The 20,695-nt window shown below is 48.2% G+C and overlaps 2 protein-coding genes across 3 annotated transcripts in view; both read left to right on the top strand.

The window, feature by feature from the left end:
- Positions 1–7,130: 7,130 nt before the first annotated feature.
- XCR1 (X-C motif chemokine receptor 1) lies at positions 7,131–8,156 on the top strand (the record flags this gene model as incomplete). Its single annotated transcript, XM_081159946.1, has 1 exon — positions 7,131–8,156. The coding sequence occupies one exon, from the start codon at positions 7,131–7,133 to the stop codon at positions 8,154–8,156; it is 1,026 nt and encodes a 341-aa protein (XP_081016072.1).
- A 4,835-nt stretch (positions 8,157–12,991) lies between these two features.
- FYCO1 (FYVE and coiled-coil domain autophagy adaptor 1) overlaps positions 12,992–20,695 on the top strand; it is a 64,127-nt gene continuing 56,423 nt past the window's right edge. Inside the window, exon 1 of one of the 2 annotated variants that reach the window (XM_081160168.1) lies at positions 12,992–13,103. The gene's annotated coding sequence lies outside the window, so the exon portion shown is untranslated. Of the gene's footprint in view, positions 13,104–18,580; positions 18,746–20,695 lie in introns of those variants that run through there. The other variant, XM_081160170.1, reaches the window with a different exon arrangement.

Raw genomic sequence — 20,695 nt, 5'->3', positions numbered from 1 at the left:
CTTTGGGCAGAGGAGGCCGGGGCTGGGCCCGGGCGCTCCCGCGAGGTCTCACAGCGTGGCGGCCTGGTGACAGTGGTCTTCAAAGCGGTGGTGAGGGCTCCTAACAAGAGTGTCCCAAGGGATCTGGCTGAAGGCCGCAGGGCTTCATATGACCTGGAAGTCCCAGAATGTCACTTGCACTGAATTCTATTGGTCAAGCTTGCCACCAAGACCAGCTCACACTCAAGAAGAGTGGAATTAACAGGAAAAAATTCACACTCGTAGTTATTTTCCTACACTAGGAGAGAGCTAGAAAACACTCGGCCCGTTGCGGGGATGATTTACCCTACACGCGTTTGCTGAGCTCCTGGCATGTGCCAGGCACCGTCCCAGGCCTTGGAAAGAGAGAGAGCAACGAACAGGACCGACCATGGTCCCCGCCCTCACGGGGACTGCGCTGCACGCAGCTGTCACTGAACAGTGCACGGTGTCCGGCTGAAATGCTCCTGGTCCAGGCTTTAGGACTGAAGGTTGGGATCACCCAGGCACAGGACCGTGACCAGCCAAGGTGCCTGCCGAGCAGTGGAAGACGGCGGCTGCCAACACCAGCGCCACGCGGCCGGTGCGGGACTGGGAACCACGCTGCCATGAGCCTCTCCTTTGTCGTGAATACGTCTGTGTACATATGTAAGAAGCAAAGAAGATTTCCTTCCCTCTCTTATCCTCTAACAGAAGATATATTAATAACAAATAACTTCACATTATGTATTCAAGTTCCTGGATATCCAGGAAAAGAATGAATATCACCCAAGGACTTTGCAAACTATCTGGGGAAAGGGTTAGCACATCTTCAGTCGTTCGCAAGATAGTTGTATCATGTTAGGTCGAAGTATGGCTTTGTTATTGTAAATGTGTGTATACAGGTGGTTATAAATGTATATATGTGTGTATGTATATCATAAATGTATATAGTTATAATTTATGTTATATATAAATATACTATTTGACATTATGTATAAATACATAATTTATAAATATGTATTTATAAATATATCTAAATATCATATATATGTATGTAGGTGAATATATATATGTATGTATATGTCATCCTACTGGTTTTTTTCTCTGGTAGAAATCTGACTTACGCATACCTCAATAAAGCTGAACAAAAAATAAAAATCTTGGAGGCTACAGTGGTCATAGATAGTTGAACCTTGGCCAAGTGAAAGCGAAAAGTGCAGGCACCCCTTCCTCTTTTCTCCTAGAAATGGGAAATGTAAGCTGCATGTTACATAGAAGTAAAAGTGAGAGTCCTTACCTCTCTATCCCCGAAGCTGGGAATCAGGAAACTTAAAATTTCCCTTCCGAAATCAACTAGCAAATCTGGCATGCACAGGCCGAGGTCGGCGGGACTGAACCCAGATGACTTGAGAGTGGGGGTACCCGTTGCTCTTTCCAAGCAAACGGACAGCCGGGTGCAGTGCTCCAGGTTCTGCCCGCTGGGAGGCTTTGCCCTCACTGCTGACCTTCCAGGGGGGCCCGGAAAGAAGCTGCGGTGCCTCCCCAGCTGACCACTCTGGGGCGGTGTCTGCAGATCGTGCAGAATCATCTCTAACCCGACGTGAGGTTTTCTTCCTCATTCGGCTGGACACAGGGAATTCCTCTTGAAGTCCTCAGTGTGTGGGCTGGCGTGAGAAGGCAGGGAGCAAGAGCAGGGGCCACGGGCATCTGGGCCCCTTCCTCATGTAGCTTACTTGTGCTTCCTCTGTAGCACCTCCATTCAGTGATGCCAGGGGGTCACACAGAGGTGGACAGCCTGCTTCTATTGTCAACTTAAGGGGTTTTAAACCCCCAGCCTCTTTGCAGCCTTCCCATATGTTCCCGTTTGAATTTTCAGGACCTCTTTTATGCCAGCCAACGCCCTCCCTTTAACAGAAGACACCCACAGGGCTGTGGATTTGATTTGCATTATGACTCGGCCCCTGCAGGTGGAGAGGTGGTTTGGTTTTCAGAACTCTCAGCTCGGTGGCTGCAGGAGAGAGAATTTCTTTAAGGCCAGATACAGAAGCTTTCATGTCACTTATGAAGAGCTAATTCTTTCCTTAGCTCACTTTCTCTAGGACAGTGGAGAGCCACCCGCCAATGTCATTATACATCTTAGTTTGAAGGAAGTGTGCTAAGGCGTCAAATACATGGGTGGTCACCCAGAGCCTTGCCTTTGTAAGTATTTGATTAAGAGCACACATGGGCAATATTTTATATATCTTCATCGCCACATCACAAGATAACAAACTTTTATCACCGCAGAAGTTTCCTCATGTCCCTTTGTATTTGAATCCCCTCTCCAACCTCAACCCACAGATCTGATTTTTGCCTCTGTAGATTAGTCGGCATTTTTTTACAACTGTATAAATGGAATCACCCAGTGTATCCTTTCTCGCTTCCTTCACTCAGCATTATTTTGAGATCCATCTGTGTTATAGCAAGTGTTAATAGTCTGCCTTTTTATTTTTAAGCCAGCTTTTTTCTTTTTAATATGTCTTTATTGATTTCAGAGAGAGAGAGATAGAAACATCAATGATGAGAGAGTCATTGATCGGCTGCCTCCTGCACACCCCTCACTGGAGATCGAGCCTGCAACCCGGGCATGTGCCCTGACCGGGAATCAAACCTCGATCTCCTGGATCATATATGTCAATACTCAACCACCGAGCCACACTGGCCGGGCCTGCCTTTTTTTTTAAAAAAAGTGTCTTATATTTTTTTATGTTTTTATTGATTTTTAGAGAGAGAGGAAGAGAGAGGGGAGAGAGAGAGAATCAGCTGCCTCCTGCACGCACTCCAACTGGGGATCGAGCCCGCAGCCCAGGCATGTGCCCTGACCAGGAATTTAACCAGTGACCATTTGGTGCACAGGATGCTCAACTGACTGAGTCACACTGGCCAGGGCAACAGTCTGTTCCTTCTTATTGCTGAGAGTATTCCACTGTACGGATGTCCCAGTTTATGTACCCATTTACCTGATGATGGGCACCTGGGCTGCTTCAAGTTTTGCACTATTGCAAATATAGCTACTATGATGATTCATAGCATTTTTATGAACAAAATTTTGTATGGACATTGATTTTTGTTTTCTTGAGTAAATGCATAGGAGTGGGATGGCTGGATCACATGGGTGTGTGTTTAACTTTTGAAGAATTGGTCAAAATGTTTCCCAGAGCAGTTATACCATCCCTTCAAGTTCAAGTTGTCATCAAATAGCCCTTCATTGGTTATGTGGGTCAGAAACTTTGTGTGAAAAGAAATCAGTGTTGAAATGAAATCTTGATATGCTAGTCTCACACATACATCATGAGGGCTGCAGGTCCACCAGGCATTTCTAAGAGCAGTAAGAGGACAAATGCAGGAGGACCGTCCACCCCAGCCTAAAGAGTCAGATACTATTGAACATCCCCAACCCTGTGCCCAATCTTGGAAAGCAGCGTGGCTCCCTTTAAACCAAGCCAGTCCCCAGAAACCTGAGTTCTTGGGGCCAGACAAGCAGGGTTGAATCCCACTCAGCCAGTATCTTCTTGCTATTTGACTGTGGCCAAGTGACTTAACCTCTGGGCATCTCTGGTGGCTCATCCATAAAATTCAAATATTGATAGTGCCTGCCTTAAGGTGCTGCTATGAGGTGTGACCAAGTCAATGGCTGGCAGAGACATGGGGGCTCTCTAAAGCCGTGTTTCTCCATGCAGATCCTCCTGCTAGACAGGCGAGGATCCCAATGACCTTAGGCTTTTTGAAGTTATGGAATCAGGGTCTCCAGAGGGGCCTCTGAGCACTCTGTTGACTCCTTCCTGGCCCGAACTCACTTCAGAAGGTACCAAGGGGTAGAACTTAGGGGATGCCCTCCTCCTCCCACCCCAAATTACAGATGCCGTATCTGCTAAAGATTCCAGCAGTGTGACTCCACCTGCATCCAGCCTACTGGGTAGGGCAGATGTTTTGGTTTCTTTGAGCAAAATATGAGAAGTACCATTTCTGCCTCAAGACCCATGGAAAGCGGTATCGGTACAGGTGAGTGCCTTTCAAACTTCTGTGTTCCTCTAATTTTAATAGCCTTTGCCAGGAATTCTTAGACTTTAGTGGCCAGCAGAACCACCTGAAGAACTAGTAAATGTGCAGATTCCTGAGCCCTACCTCCAGAGGCTCTGATTCCGTAGGTCTGGCGATTCCCCCAAATCCGCATTGCTAAACAGCTGTCAGTGGATGGTACTTGGAGTAGAACTGTCATGTATAACTTTCCTTTTCCTTCTGCTAGAGAAAGTAGAGGGGTCTACTTGGGTACAGGTCTTTATGTAAGGTGGTGGTGTTACTGGTAGTTGGATAATTTAGAACTGTGTTTCTCAGTTCAAATTATATTGTGGACCAGAAAGATACATTTACTCACTTAGGGTTGAGTGGGCCAAGGAGATGGGGAGGGAGAGCAATGACCGGCAAAGGGAGTGAAACTAGAATGTAACTCAGAGTGGTTTGGGGTCTGGCAATGTTCTCCTTTGTATCCCAGGGCCTCCCAGGCGCAGACCATGAGTGCCTCTGAATTTCTGAGTAAATGAATGAATAGCCAACACGAAAGCACAGTGGTTTTTGTAGATGCCCGATATCTCCTTTATTTTTAGTTTGCTGAGAGTTCATTCATGAGCAGGTATCGAGTCGTGTCAGATGCTTTTCTGCATTTATCAAAAAAGATCACAGAGTTTTGGCTTATTTTGTTAATATGGTGACTTAAATTGATTGCCTTTCCAACTATTAAACCAATCTCGTATTTCTTGGACAAACACCACTTGGTCATGGTGCACTACCCCTTTCAAATATATCGCTGGATTTGATTCGCCAATATTTAGTCAAGGGTTTTGGTCTATATGTTCATGAGGGATCTGGGTCTGTAGTTTTTTTTTCTTGCAATATTTTTGTCTGGTTTTGGTATCAGGATTGTGCTGGCCTCATAAAATGGTTTGGGAAATATTCCATCTTATATTTCAGATAGTTTGTATAAGATTAAATGTTTGACAGAATTCACTAGAAAAATCATCTAGTTCTGGAGTTTTCTTTGTGGGAAAGTTTTTTTTTTTATTGTTAACTAAAGTTCTATAATAAATGAAGTTTGCCATTTCATTTCATGTCAGTTTTAGTAAATTGAATTTTAAAGTTTTTTTCCGTTTCATTTAAATTGTTGAATTTGTTAAGATACAATCAATATAATATTTCTTTGTTATTCTGTTAAAGTCTGTAAGATCTATAGCAATAACGATTCTTTCATATCTGCTGTTGACAGTTTCTGTTCTCTTTTTGTTTTCAATCAATCTAGCTAGTGTTTAATTACCTTTACAAATATTTTTCAAACAACCAGTTTTTGTTGTATACATTTTCTTCTTTTATCTTTATTATTTCCTCCCTTCTACTTACTTTGGGTTTAATTTGTTCTTCTCTTTCTAGTTTCTGAGTCACCACTTTTAGATAATTGATTTTTAAGCCTTTCTTCTTTCTAATTAAAGCATTTAAAGCTATAACATTTTCTCTAAGCACTGCTTTAGTTGCACCTCATAAATTCTGATATGTGCTATTTTCATTGTTATTAAGTTCAAAATATTTTACAATTTGCCTTGTGATTACTTCTTTAACTCGTAGGTTCTTCAGAAGTATGTTGTTGTACTTCCAAATTGTTGAGGTTTTTCTAGATATCTTATTATTATTGATTTTTAGTTCCTTTGGGATCTTTTGTCATTTTGTTTCTCTGCTGAAATTTCTTATCTTTTCATTCATTATGAACATTTTTTCCTTTATCCCCTTGAGCATTGTTATACTAGTTGCATTTTCATCCTATTTGCAAATTCCACATCTAGATCATTTCGGGGTCAGTTTTTTGACTGCCCTTTGTTCTGAGTATGGGCTGTATTTTCCTATTTCTTCACATGCTGAGTAATTTTCTATTGTATCCTGAATATTATGAAAGTTGTGTTGAGGAGACTGGATTCTGTTTTATTCTTTGGATAAATATTGATTGTTTATATGTTGCTTGTTTGTTTAGCACACAATTAACTTGGCTGGCTCAGATTCTAAACTCTGCCTCCCTGATGTGGGCAGCAGCTCAAATCTCGGTTCAGTTCTTTTAGCTTTCACTGGTGCATTCAGGGTTCAGGGGTCAGCCAAACATTTCTACGGCAGAGATATACACAGAACTTGGGGTGCATGTTCTCTAGCCCTTTCCTAAGAGAAATGTTGCTCCATTTGTGTCATCTCTTTTTGGACATGTTCCAGAAGACAGCAAGGTTTTTCAAACAATCCTGTCATTAAGACTTTTACATTTTATGGGCTGAAGGAAAGGAGGGAGTGGACGAAGAAAGCAAGGAAGGGAGAGAGGAAAGCAGACATAGTAAATGCTCACTAGATATTTGTTAAATCAATGAGGAAGTGGCTCTGGGATCATTAGTTCTATGTTATAAATGAGGACCTAATATTCAAAAAAATTCAATAGCTTGGCGAGGAACACAATAATGGGGCCCAAATTTGATCTCAGGTCTTTGAATCCAGTTTCATTTCCTTTTTCCTACACCTAAGAGATGGTGCTAGCTTAGTGTTATTCAAATACCAATCTTCAAGGAGATAAGGGACTTGTGACGGGATGGAAATTAATGCATTGCTTCCTTCATCAAGAAAATCCTGATAATGCCCTGGCCGGGTGGCTCAGTTGATTAGAGCATCTTCTCATGCACTGGAGGGTCATGGCTCATTTCCTGGCCGGGGCACAGACCTAGGCTGTGGGTTTGATCCCCTGTCAGGGTTCATACAGGAGGCAACCGATAGATGTATCTCTCTGACATCAATGTTTCTCTCTGTCTCTCTTTCTCTCTCTCTCTTGCTCTCACTCTCTCTAAAATCAATTTTTTAAAAAAAAATCCTGCTAAGAAAGAACTGCTAACTAAACTAAGGAGTATGCTTAATGACTCCGTGTCCTGGTGAAAGTTTCTAATCTCATTACAAACAATTCACCTGGTAGCTGAACCGCAGACAACACATTTCTGTAATACGAATTCTCCTGAACTCTAGCCTAACCACATGGCTTTAAACTCCATGTCTGTATCATTTCAGATGCTCTCAATGTCTAGATGGACCCCTCAGGCATCCCAGAGTCCACCACCCCTTATGATTATGATTTGCAGAGCTTCGTGTGTGAGAATCAGACCTTCACCTTTGCTACCTTCAGCACCACCGTCCTGTACTGCCTGGTGTTCCTCCTCAGCCTGGTGGGCAACAGCCTGGTGCTGTGGGTCCTGGTGAAATACGAGAGCCTGGAGGCCCTCACCAACGTCTTCATCCTCAACCTGTGCCTCTCAGACCTGGCGTTCTCCTTCTTGTTGCCCCTCTGGGTTTTGGAATACCACTGGGGTTGGGTGCTGGGAGACTTCTTCTGCAAGCTCTTCAACATGATCTTCTCCATCAGCCTCTTCAGCAGCATCTTCTTCCTGACCATCATGACCATCCACCGCTATCTGTCCGTGGTGAGCCCCCTCTCGTCCCTGAGAGTCCACACCCTCCGGTGTCGCGTGCTGGTGACCGCAGCCGTGTGGGCAGTTAGCGTCCTGTCTTCCATCCCCGACACCATCTTCCACAAAGTGTTTTATCCCCCGGAACCTTCATCAGAACCTTCCAGGTGCGATTACTCAGAACTCAAGTGGTACCTGGCCTCGGTCTACCAGCACAACGCCTTCTTCCTGCTCTCCATGGGGGTGATCGTGTTCTGCTACGTGGAGATCCTCAGGACGCTGTTCCACGCGCGGGCCAGCCGGCACCGGCGGACGGTGAGGCTCATCCTCACCATCGTGTCTGCCCACTTCGTCAGCTGGGCGCCCTACAACCTCGTGCTGTTCCTGAAGACGCTGCTCCGGCTCGACGTGATTCGGGGCTGCGCGCTCCACTGGCAGCTGGACTACGCCCTGGTCGTCTGCCGCGACGTCGCCTTCTCCCACTGCTGCTTCAACCCGGTGCTCTACGTGTTCGTGGGGGTCAAGTTCCGCAGACACCTCAAGAGCCTGCTGGGGCGCTCCTGGCTCTGCCGGCCGCAGGCCCCCGGCGCCTCCCCGTTCCCTCGCTCCCCGGGCGCCTTCCACTACGAGGGCGCCTCCTTCTACTGAGGGGCAGGTTGGGGGGCCACGGGCAGCGGTGCAGGACGGGGCATCGGGGTGCTGCGGCTGCAGAAACCCATCACCCCAGGGGGTCCTGCACGCCCCTCTCCTGCAGAAAAGGGGCTCCCCACCTGGACTGTTTGCATCGCCCTCGAGAAAAAAATACTTCTTGGATTCCGAGTTTAGGATTCTTCCCTTCATTTGTGCATTCCTTTAGACGCGGATTTCTTACCCTTGCTTAGTTCAGGAGGTTCTAAAACGTGAAAGGGTCCTCAGGAAGGAGCTTCCCTCGGGGCCTGCTGCGGGGCCGGCTCGCCGCTCGGGTGTGATAGCTGGGCAACTGCAGGCTGCCGGCAAGGAGCCCTCCCGTCCCGACTGTGGGTGTCCCAGCTGAGTTTGGAGACTGTTGCTTCTCTGCTCCTCGGTGACGACTGGATGAGACTGTCTGCAGAACAAAAGTAACCACAGCCTCGCCCTGGCCGGGTGACTCAGTGGGTCGGAGCATCGTCCATGCATCAAAGGGGTTGTGGTTCAATTCCTGGGCAGGGCACGCACCTAGGTTGTGGGTTAGGTCACTGGTTAGGGCAAGCACGGGAGGCAACCCACCAATGTGTCTCTCACATTGGTGTTTTTCTCTCTTTCTCTCTCTCCCTTCCTCTCTCTCTAAAAATAATCAATAAAAGCATGTCCTCAGTGAGGCTTTTAAAAAAAAAATCCCTTAAAAAATGTAGCCACTTCCTCAAATAAGCATAGTCAGAACAAAATCTGGATTCTAAAAGCCCACAGCTGGACTGGATATGTGTTCTGTATCATAATTCCAATTTCTAGCACATGAACAAGCACTTGCATATTTAGTCCACAGATCTTTTATTGAAGGAAAAAAAGAATGCAATAAGTGCTACGTTCTGCACAAGGCATGTACTTGAAGGATATAAAGATCATCAAGATACAGTTGCTACCCTCCAGGTGCCACCATCCAGCTCTGAAGGCCCAGACTTGCACCCACCTGGTGAAGGCACCCAAGGTAAAGATTCCTCCAACATCTCATTCTCTCCAGGGGGCTGCTGAGCTGGCACTTCAGATTCATCACTTTCACCTGAAATGTCCCCCCCTGCTTGGTTGATGGCACCAGCTTCCCCCATCCCCAACCCCCAGTCACTGACCCTCCAAACCTGAGTCATCTTCTAGCCCCGCCTTTCCTTTCCCTCCATGCCCATGGCCAAGTTCTGCTGACCCTGCCTTCCCAATGTCTCCCAGAGTTGTTCTTGCCATTGCATGGACCCATCCCCAGATGGCCTCGCTTCCCCAGCCTCTTCCTGCTGCTCCTCTCTTTCCCCGCCAGTGTCCCCTGCATTGAAACCAGGCTGCTCAAAATGCTTAGTGGCTCATTACAACAAACAAAGCCCCAACACCTTAGCAAGTCCTTCAAGGCCCCTACAATCCGGTGCCAACTGACTTTTCCATTCTATTAGTCTCCGCTCTTATTCTCCACCCCCACCAGCTTGGGATCTGACCACAGAAGACCACGTAGCCTTCTCTCTGTTTCCTCTGGACCTCTGGCATGCTGTCACCTGGACCTGGGACACTTGTCCTTCTGCTCCCTAATCTATAAGCCCCAGCTGAAAAGCCAGCTTCTTCAGGAAGCCCTCTCCAATCTTTAAATCAGGAGAGCACTCTGCTTGTCCCCTTGACAATATTATTTGTCACTTTCCACCACGTGTCATAGTTAGGCACGTGCCTATCTTATATCCCTGCCCCATCAGACTACAAACTGCCTGAGGACAGGAACCTGGTCCTGCACCCTGCCGAGCATGGATCCTGTTGCTCTATCACTGTGGGAGCAAAGGATGACAGCTGTTCATTACCCTTCTAGTGTATGCTTTTGGGGGAGCTGTGCCATGGGGCCCTTTCTACCTTCCTTGCCTCAGGCTGCTTCTTCATAGATATTAACTTTTCTTCCCTACATTCAGAGTACATTGCTTAATCTTCTCTGTGGCAATGACTATCCTTGACCTTGCCTTTTCGTTTCTGGTGCCCATGCCTGCCTCTTATGTGGTCTCACAGCTTCACACCCGAGGACATAGATAAAAGCCACCATCTAAATTTTCCCATACCATACAGACCCTTTCCCAATCTGTGAACCCGATTCAGCTCTGAAATGGGGCCTTTGGAAAAGCTCCCCAGGTGATTTTGACATGTACCCTACTTAGAAACACTGGATGCAAGCTCTTGAAAATGGGAATTCCAGAATCTTCCACAATCCTTGAGCAGGAATTTGCACAAAGTCACTGTGGTGCTCAATATATGCTTGTTGAATAAAGTATCTACTAATATAGCCCTCAGCTGGAGCCTAGAGAGCCTATAAGGCAGTTTTCCCCTTCAGTTCCAGCTACAAGTTCAATGCTCTAGTTGCCATTGGGTGGCAGCCTTGGAAGAGTGTGACCTTGCTGGGGAAGAGTGAGGGTCTAATTTTAAGAATTAGGTCAGTAATACCTGCTGGCGAAGGCTGGGGAGCGCACCAGTGAAGGAACTAGCTAACCAATAGGTGGGGCCATCACCCACCACCCACTGAAGAAACAGCAAAAGGAAGGAGGCGATGAGATGGTTTCAGGGTCAGAGCTAAGCCTATGGGCTTCTGTCAGGCTAATTACTTGGCACTCCCTCAAACTGATAGTATTTAACTTTTGTTCAACTTTTATTTAGATGGTAGGCTGAGCCCAGGGAGCAGAAGGACAGAGGATTCCAGCTCACACACCCACTTGGCCAAACCAAAGCTCTATGGGTCTTGAGCCCACTCTTCTTAGAAGGCAGGTTTGGGGGTTCTTGTATCACCACAGAGCATGCCCTTTGAGAGGTTCGATCCACCATCTCCTTATCCATCCCATTCCTTCAAATCCCAAGATGCATATCCAAGTATTTCTTTCAACACATACAGCCATATCCCTAGGAGTACTTCATGAAATACAACCACGTCCATCTCTTTACACTTCTAGTGATGTTTTGGGACTTCCAATAGACTAGCACTTAGAGTGCTTTTTAACCAAGTCTTCTCCTGGCTCAGCTCCTTGGGAATCCAAGGATAGAGGCATGAAGACAGAGACGTATAAAACAGGAAGGCAGAGGGACATCCTATCAGAAAGGGAGCATGGGTGAGACCAGGGACCACATTCTACATTCTCAGACCACTCCTTTCATTAGCCACAACCTCCTGCTTTCCCCCCCTCCACCCACTGAAACCACTATTCAACCTCAACCCAACTTTTGTGGGCCTTTCCCTCCCCTAATAGTTGAAATATGATGCCTTGGACACATGGCTACGGACTTGCCACACCTGGAACATAAGAAGTCCCCAGCAGTACCTAAGGAAGATCCTCTTCAAGCATTTCCATCTCCACACTCTCTCAAACAAATTCAAGAGGAGAGGAACCTTGCTGATCTCTATATAGGAATGTGCCTCCAAGCCCAGAGCAGCCCCAGACCTCCAATAACCCCAGCCAGAGTGGAACTCCCCTGCGGGCACAATCTGTGTTGCATATCTAGAAACTGCCTCACAATATCTGTGGTTGATTGAGTAAGTGGATAGGAAACCATCTTTTGGGGGGTTTTTCCTACTTCCATTTCCTCTTCTGACACTTGCTTATGTTACATCTTCCAGTCAACTCCAGGTACCACCCATGGGATTCCCATGAATTCTCTGGAGCCCACCAGCCAGCCATCACCTGGTTTGTTGAATTCCTGGTGGCTTTCATTTGTGAAAGTTGCCTGTGATGGGACAAAGAAACCCACAAGTATGGAAAACCCAGTAGGAAAGATTCCCAAAGTAAACTGGCTGAGAAGCCTTTTGGGATTTGAGCCCTGGACCCAAACCCCAAATCCAAGCTCTTTTACTCATTCACTGTGACCTTGGGTCTCTCAGAGTCTCAGTGTCCTCATCTGTAAAACTGTATAAATGTCAACAACAGAAAGACAGATTCTACCCACACAGTGGAGGTGCACATGAGGTCATGTGTGTAAATTACTTGCTTTGTAAATCATTCAGCCCCAGACTAATATGAATTACTATTGCGAATTACTTGCTTTGTAAATCATTCAGTCCCAAACTAATATGAATTACTATTGCAATCATCCCATAAAAACAGAATCATTGTACCATATGCACAAATAAATTTCTACCCAAGATCATTTCATGTGATTCCTAAAAATTCTCTACTTATGGGGGGGAGCTGGGTTAGGATTTGGGGTGAAGGGAGGGACACAGAAGACAGATTGGAGATAAAGAGTGGAACAAGCCCTGTGCGGGTCAGGATGGTGGGAAATTGGCTCCATGCAGGCCTTGGGCAAAACTGTCTGAGGCCAAGTCTGTCTTGAGTGCCCTCTAGCTCAGTTTTCTGTCCCTCTCTCCCCTCTGGCCTAACACCTAAGTCTTCTGTCTCCAAGTCTAGGGCTTTTCCCTATCTCATGATGCAACTGTGTCTGAACAAGGACCTTCCAGAGATCAGCCCTCCAACCAGAAGGAATGATACTGCTTTCCGCTGGGAATGTCTTTTTCGTACTGTGTCGTTGGAATTCAGCTGTATTCCGCACTTAACACACGCACAATTCAACTCAAACTAGCTACATTCCAAATTCTCAAAAGCCACACATGGACGGGGCTGCTTTCGAGAAAGAGCCCCCCCCTTTCCGTGGTTTGCGGGCACAAGCAGGGTTAACCTAGGACCTGCAGCCAGGTAGGACGAGCAGCTCCGCGGAGCACGCCGGGAGTTGTAGTCTGCGCCCATCTGCCCCTGCGGCCCGATGGGCGTTGTAGGCCCCGGGCTTGTGGAGCATGCCGGGAGTTGTAGTCCGCTCCCGGCCGTGGCGGGCTGTGCGTATCATGGCCGTCTGCGCCGCGCTCTCGCAGTCTTCTGCTTGGCCCCAGAAAGTTTCGGTTCTGCCCAGCGGTGGACCTACTAGCGCGTAAGTGCCCCCAGGGGGGCCGGCCGGACTCTGGGGGCGTCCAGGCAGCTCGGCCCCCGGTGCGGAGAACTTCCTTCCAGGCGCGGCTTGTCACCTGTTGCTCTTTCCGTTCCCGCCCATCTCCGGTCTCCCACGGACCCCGCCGAGCCTGTGCCCCGCGGGCCTGGGAAGTACCCCAGGCGGGAGAAACGGGCCCTGGGGCCAGGCGGCCTCGGGTGACCAGTTAGAAAAACAGACACCCCCCCCCCCCCCAACGGCAGCTCTGAGACCCCCAACGGCCGAGGAACCCACCTTGTGGGGGTCCCAGAACCAGCCTGGGGGGCGTGGGGCGCAGGACAGGCCCCCACGGGGCCGCTGGCTTTGTCCAAGGGGCCGCTGACCTTAAGAAGCCAGTTGCTGGCTCAGCTGGGCCGGGACAGCCCAGACCTCGCTCTGACACCCCGCCGATGCTGTGTCTCCCCCTCCTCCCCGAAGAGGGTGGCCGGTTCACCCCGGGCCCCGCTGTCTCCCAGGGCCCGGTGCCCGGGGCAGGGCCGCGGGGCGGCCGCAGGCGCCTCTGCCGCGACGCCTGTGGGCTGCTGGAGGGCCTCAGGTGTGGCTGCCGGGGACCTGAGCTGAGGCTGTAGAGAGGGTGCAGAACTTTTTTTGTTTTCGGTAAGAAATCCTGTGTGGTTGACACGTTAACCACGTGGCTCCCGGTTAGCGCGTCCCCTGGTCCTTTGTCAGCCTTCACAGGTGCCCCCGGCTGCCCCCGTGGGAGCGAGGGGAGCTCTTCGGGAAGCTGCTGCCTTGGCCGCAGGCGCTCTGCCCCCAGGCTTGTCTTACCACCGCAGTTTTCGTTTCCGCCAGAGAAATGGGTCAGGGGCACCCAGGGCAGAGGCTCAGGCCTTAATCTACTCACTGCCCTGCTGCCACCTCAGCCCTTAACTTCCCTGCCATCTGCCCAATGCGGATGCTGGGGGTGCAGCGTCCCGCGCTCCCCCCCCCCCCCAGCTGTCACCCTGAGGTTTTCTGCCTTCAGTGGCTCCTCTTCTGAAGGGGCCAGGGGGTGGCGTGGGCTGCACTTGACCTCTCACCCCTCTTCTGTGTGACAGGACTTGTTCATAAGTGACTGAATGCCCTGCACCAGTTGTGGGCCATTACTACCCCGGAAAGCAGAGTTCAGTTGTCTCAGAGGTGGGCTGTGTGGCCTTCGTTGATTAAAAGGATCTGAAAAGGTTCTTGCTTTAGGAAACAGTTTTCTCCTTCATTTAGTGTTTCAGTTGTTTTCAGTACTGTATTAGGAAAATAGTCAAACACACAGAACCTTTGGAATTGTAGAGTGATCATATGCCCACCTGTTAGATGCTACAAATAATATTTTACGTCGATGCTTTTTGTGCTTCAGAGTCAGTCCTCTAGCTGCTCCTCGAGTGGTCTTTGCTACTCGTCGCTGGTTTCAGGGCACCGGCGTGGGTCCAGGAGCCGCAGGCTTTTTCAGCCTGGTCCTTTAGGGGCAGGATGGCTCCCACAGATGTTTGTTATGAGAGGAACCACTTAGAACAGATGTCAGGGAGGAAAAATTATCCTCTACCCTTCAGGGTTCTGGTTGGACTAATACTCAGATTAACTCGAGACAAATTAGCAGGAGGAAAATAAGTTTAATGAGGTGTATGTATAGGAGAGACCCAGGAAAACTGTAACTCACCAAAGTGGTGGAAGCCACTACCTTAAATACCACCTGCAGCTAAAGACAAAAGCAGATGTTAAGGGTGGAGGGTCCTCGATGGGAGGTTACTAGGAAAAGCCTGGTAAAGCTGTTATTCGGATTTAAGCCCCAGCCTACTCCATTAAATGTAAAAGCAGGCCTGGTACAGTGTGAGGGGGAAGCACCCTTACAAATGGAGATTTTCCTTACAAATGTAAATGTCCTTTTACAAAGGGCAGCTTCTAGGTTTTCAGAGCTTCTCCAACATCTGTCGTTTCTTAAAATTAGCCTAATATAATCTGTATCCCAAAGAGGCCTATTTTGGAGAGAGAAATTCTGCTGCCCTTCAAGAGCAAGACCAGAGCAGGTGGTGACTTTGACCGGTGTAGGTCACCGAGGCCAGGGGCTGCTGCCTCCAGAACACAGCACCCATGGCAGTCCTCCTCTTCCCTCTCTGCTGATGGGTGTTCTGAGGATTCCAAAGACAGCTTGGGTGACTCAAGACTAGAACGCCTTTAAACTGGAGGCAGGGGAAGTGTGTTGCCTAGCTGTAGTCTCATGGTGAAAATTCTGCTAGGAACTCACTTTGGAGCCTCATTCACTGGAGCAGGCCCAGAGAGCAGAGCAGGTAAGGTTCCTTAGCTGGTGTCTCGTAACTAGCCAGAAGCCTCCTGTGAGCAGGGATGAGTGGAGTTTGGCCTGGTCAACATCTGCTCACCTAGTGGCTGAATGTCACTGTCTTGCTCAAAAAAGAAACTATTTTCTGTTTGTAATCTCAGTGCCAGGTGTTTGTTTATTTTTTCAAAGCTCTTGATTGGTGTGAAAGCCTCTGTTTGAACAACTAAGTAAACCAGTAGGGTGGGTATTGAAATGTTTCCATGAGTCTGTGTTTATATTCTTGCGGTTTTTAGACGTGTTACTGTATTGTGCCCATAATAAGAGCTTCACCCTCAGAGCACATGGGCTTCATGGCTTTTAGGAGATGACTATGGTAGAGATGTGCTGAATTGTGCAGGAGGCGCGTTCCCCTCTTCCTCGCCTTGAAGCCACTGAGCACCCACGGCAGTCCTTCTCTGGTGGACTCCACCAGTCCACAGCCAGTTGTAGTGACCACCAGTGGTCCTTCCTGTTCATGCAACTCTCTGTGGCATCTGAAAGACACCAGTGGCTGTTTCTACCTGGGCCAGATCCTGTTTTCAGGGACAAGGGTGTATCTGTGGGTGTAGTTCTGAGGACAGATTTAAGGAGAACCTGTGGTCTGGTTACAGGACTGTGGCCTGGTTACAGGACTGTGGCCCTGCGGCTGGGTCAGGGACCCAGGGGCAGGTTTGGCCAAACCACATGAGGGGGTAGAGTAGTGCACCCTCAGCCTGGGGCAGAAAACTGCCAGGGAAAAGCTTGCAATTTAAAAGAAAAACCTGGAGCAGAAAAAGCATTCCAAGCAAGTCATTAGCACACAAAGGGGTAGGCCAAGAGAGTCCCTGGAAGAGGTCCAGGATGGGCTGGACAGCTGTACCAGAGATGGTGATCATTTAGCATGGAAATGGCGGAATTTCCTGAAGCTGAACCTGGAGCTCCAGGTGCTCTTTCCAGGGCATCTGCAGTCTTGGTCAGGGAGGGGGCACTTAGTAGGAGCCTCAGCCAAAGTTAGCCACTGAGAATGTCTCTTTCCCCAACTCCTCCATGAAGGAAGGTAAAGGGTAACCTCCCCACATTGTACTCAACAAATAAACAAAAACAAAAAAACCACACTCCCCTGCCACACACACAAGGTAGGACAGGGTCAAGTAACTCCCTAGGACAAATAGATTTGCTAAAATTGCCTGAAAAGAGTTTGGTGAGCTAAACATACCATGGGTCTCACACAGTCATCATGATCTTTATTTTATTCTTTGTTGCGTGATAGGTAATGGAAATTTCACAGGACTAGTCTGATTCCAAATTCAAATAGGGTCCAAATTGGGAAGTCTTAGCTGCAGTTGATAAAAGAGAAGACTGTCTTCTTGCTTGTTGCCACAACTCCCACAATCCTGGTTCTTGTTTGCCCCTCCTATCTGCCAGCATAGCCCCACCCCCTTCCCCAGGTTGCTGCTCCTCACCCAAGGAGGACAACAGAGCTCAGATCCATCAATACTTTCCTGAACTACCCTTGTAGTGTTCCTGTTTGAAGGTTTCAGATCCAAACTTCTGGGAATGGAGGAAGGAAAGGGCCTCGGGGAGGGCTGGGTGAGTGGGGAGGTGGTGGTAGTGGCTGTGGTTATGTTACAGTTGTCCCGGATAGGGTAGAGGAGGCTTCTGGGTAGGGCTGTCTCAGGGTCAGAGCTGTGGTGCACACTCTCCTGTAGACACACTTAATCCACCCAATCCCTAAATTACATAATTCCATTCATTCTCAGAGTAATAACTCTGTAATGTTGCCACAATAATGATGATATAATGTCTGCAATTACAACTTTTTAAATGCATTATTTTAGTCAACATAAAAGTATTTTATGTTCAATAAAGGAAAATTGAAAAATCATAGAAATGGGGGGGGTTGTTTTGGGGTTTTTTTGCGTATTTATCCATGTTTCCCACCATTGAAGGATAATTATCACTGTTTACATGTTGGTACATTTCTAGTACATTTCTGTGCCTAAAGTTTAATTTGGTTTGTGGAGCAAGAGTCAGTGGTTTTGTTTCGTTTCATTTCATTCGTTCGTTCATTCATTCAGCAAGTCATTTATCTAGGGCCCTCCCTGTGTCAGAATTGTTCTAGGTGCTGGGAAATAATGAATAAATAACTAGTAGCTGTGGAGCTTACAGACAGGTGGGAAAGAGATTAAACAAGAAATGACTGTACCAGCAAGTGGCCACCAGAGTGGAAGAGAGGCACGTCCCCCTGCAGTGGGGGCTTAGAATCATGAGCAGAGTAGAGTTTGGTGCCTCCTGTGTTCACCTGTTTTTATCACAGTGCTTCTTGGGTCTCAAGTGATCTCTTATTTGTCTATAAGCTTATTGGGGTGCATGCTGTCTGCTTCTCCCCCCTGTAGCGTGAGTTCCTTGAAGGTCGGCGCTCCTCTGGCATTGCTCACAACTGTAGCCCCAGCTCCTGGGTCAGGCCTGCCTTTTTGTGGTGCCCAGCAAACCCATTTCGGATGGTAGGAGGTTTGTTAGCACATATGGGTTGTCTGCTGCCTTCCTCAAGGCCGTGTTTACTGGTACAGCACATTCTATCAGAGGTTCAGTCCGTGACTCAACATTGGCCGGCCTGACTCTGAGGGTACAATTTGGGAGCACTGCTGTTTTTCCACCTGTGTGGGGATTGTGCTGTTTGGGAGCAGGGGTAGATGCACCAGCTTGTACTCACTTATTTGTGCAGCTGACCCAGAAACTGCCCCAATTTTCACATGCACATGCCACTGTGGTCTTCTGGGTGCTTTCCAACAGCACTGCAGCCCCTTCTGGGAGCAGCTGCCCCCCTTCCTAAAAAAAACAGACAGCTTTCCCTAGGCCCAGAAGCAACACCTCCTATCCACAGTTTCCTCCACACCCTGCTCTCCTGGGTCATTGGGCAGGAATTGGGACCAGTTTTGTATGTGTTCCAGTGCAAGTGACCAAGAAACCTGAAATCATTGGTGGAAAGGGAGAGGGGGCAAGAGAAGGTTCAAGAAGTGATGACAGAATCTCAAGTCTTCACTCCCTTTAAGGAAAGGAGAGGATTGCAAGCAAGGAGTGCTTGGGAAAGATGACCCAGGCATAGAGTGGGTCAGCCTTTTAATTATAGGTCTAAGGGGTGTGGTTGCCTCGTGAGCCAAGGCTCACGTGTGCTGCAATGTCTGTTTCTGAGCTGGCCTCTGGCAAACTGCTGAGCATTCTCCTAGGTACCTTCTTGAAGCTCTGGCGAGGGCAGCCTGCCTTCCTGCTAACCAATTCAGCGCCGAGCCAGCAGAACCGTGGGCCTTCAAAGCTGCAGGTACCAGCCTCGTGCCCTCTTTCCATAGATATAACTGGATAGATGCTGTTGGGTGCTCCGAACCAGGCCAAGGCCGTAGACTCTTCCAGAAAGGCTTTCTGCTTTGACTGATCTGAACTTGTTGACATCCTTTCTTGGTCTGGGTGGGATTTACAGCTGGTGTGTTCCACTTTATTTGAGAGTGGGAGGAGCCCTGTGGTACGGTCCCCTCTCTGGGCCAGTTCTTACTGCGTTATTATCAGTACTTGTTATTGAGCAAATTTGACAAGTTTTGAAGGCAGGGCAAGGTTGTCTTTCATGCCCCAGACCCCTCCTCCCTTTCTGATTCTTCTTTCCTATGTGGCAACTCAGACGCTATATTGCTCCTGCCAGAACCCATTTCTGGGCAACATGAATATTAGTCATTTGCACCATAGTATAAATAAGTTTATGTGAGTCAGTCTTTGTATCGTTATTTGGGACTAAACTCCTGTGTCTATTGTTTAAAGCATTTTGAGCTTCTGGGTAGGTATAGGAGGAATTTTCGAGGTGGGGAAGATCCTTTACCTCTAAAATAATACCTAGGCCATGACCAGGTATTCAGGCAATAATCCCAGGTAATAAAAATTTTTAAAAATGCATTTAGTTCCTTTTCCTCTTTCAGAAGATGGGCTGTTTTTAGACATTCTGGCCAAGCTTAACCATAATTTTCAGTTGTTGACAAGACAACCCAGTGCTCCCCCAAGTAGTTAGTGTCAGAATTGAATTGAATTGTGGGGCACCCAGTTGGTGTCAGGACTGCTTTCTGGTGTGGGGAAAAAGCCACACGTTTGGTGTCAGAAGTGTTATGAGTAAAAGAGAGAAAAGCTTCATCCCTCAACCACAGGGCAGTTATCTAGAGACACAGGGAACTGCCCATGGAGTAGAGAGAAACAGTGTCCCTTTCTGTGTCTTTCATTGGTTAATAATGATTTCAGACTAAGGAAGACAGAGAGCAAAATGCTAAGACTTGTCCTTTCCAAGTTCATGGAACAAGCGTCTCTATGGTGACCGTGTCCTGTCTTCCACAGAAGCTCTGACGTCCTGAAACCTTGTGAGGTGGTGACCCACAGCCTTCGGGGGGAGCCACTGCAACCTACAGGCTCAGCAGTCAGTTTCTTAGGGCTCATTACCTTGGTGGTGACGCAGGCTATTTGGAAAAGCAGCTTGTCGTTGGCAGCTGTCACAGCTCACCCCATGACCCAGGAACTTGGCTTCAGCTGAGCACAGTCCCCGGGTCAGGCAGAGAAGGCCTCCTGGGCTTGGGCCCACACAAGGGCAGCCTCACCAAAGCGCCAAGAAGTCTTGAAGGAGCATGTCTGTGCCTGTGTGCAGACTCCAAAGAGGGCTGGTTTCTAGGAAATCCAGCTGGTTGTATAGTCGTGCATTGTCCGGCCCGAGCCTGCCAAGTTAACTCAGTCTGTTGTTACCACATCCTTCCAAGCTCCACTCCCTCCCATGTGCGCAAGTCTTGCCTCTACTTTGAGTAAACACACAGACCCAGTAGACTTCCACTGAGGACTCCTGGGGTATTAATCATCTTCCTCCGAGATTAGTCCTCCCAGAAGCTGCAAGGCTGGCTGTGTTGACAGCATTCACAGAAGAGACACTCTGGTATAGATCCTCTCCAGGACCCTTTCCTCTGTGTCTCTTGGAAGGCCTTCTGTTCGTTTTTCAGGCCTGGCCCAACACAGTTGCCATCTTATTGTCCACCACCCTGTCCCTTCCCCGAAAGAATGAACTTTCCCTTCCTCAGGCCCCACCACAGCTTATGTTCGTGAAATATTTAGTCTGGTCACCACCACCACAATCAAGATAGAACAGAATTGCCCCCCAAAATTTCTCCATATTCTTGTTGTCAAAGCCTCCCTCACCCCAGGCCCTGGCAGCCACTGACCTGGTTTCTCCCCAGTGTTTTGCTCTTGAAAGGAT

This window comes from Miniopterus schreibersii (assembly GCF_964146895.1).
Source record: "Miniopterus schreibersii genome assembly, chromosome: 15".
NCBI classification, from domain to species: Eukaryota; Metazoa; Chordata; class Mammalia; order Chiroptera; family Miniopteridae; genus Miniopterus; species Miniopterus schreibersii.
Note: the sequence above shows the minus strand (reverse complement) of the source record. Positions and strands in the feature narration are given on the sequence as shown.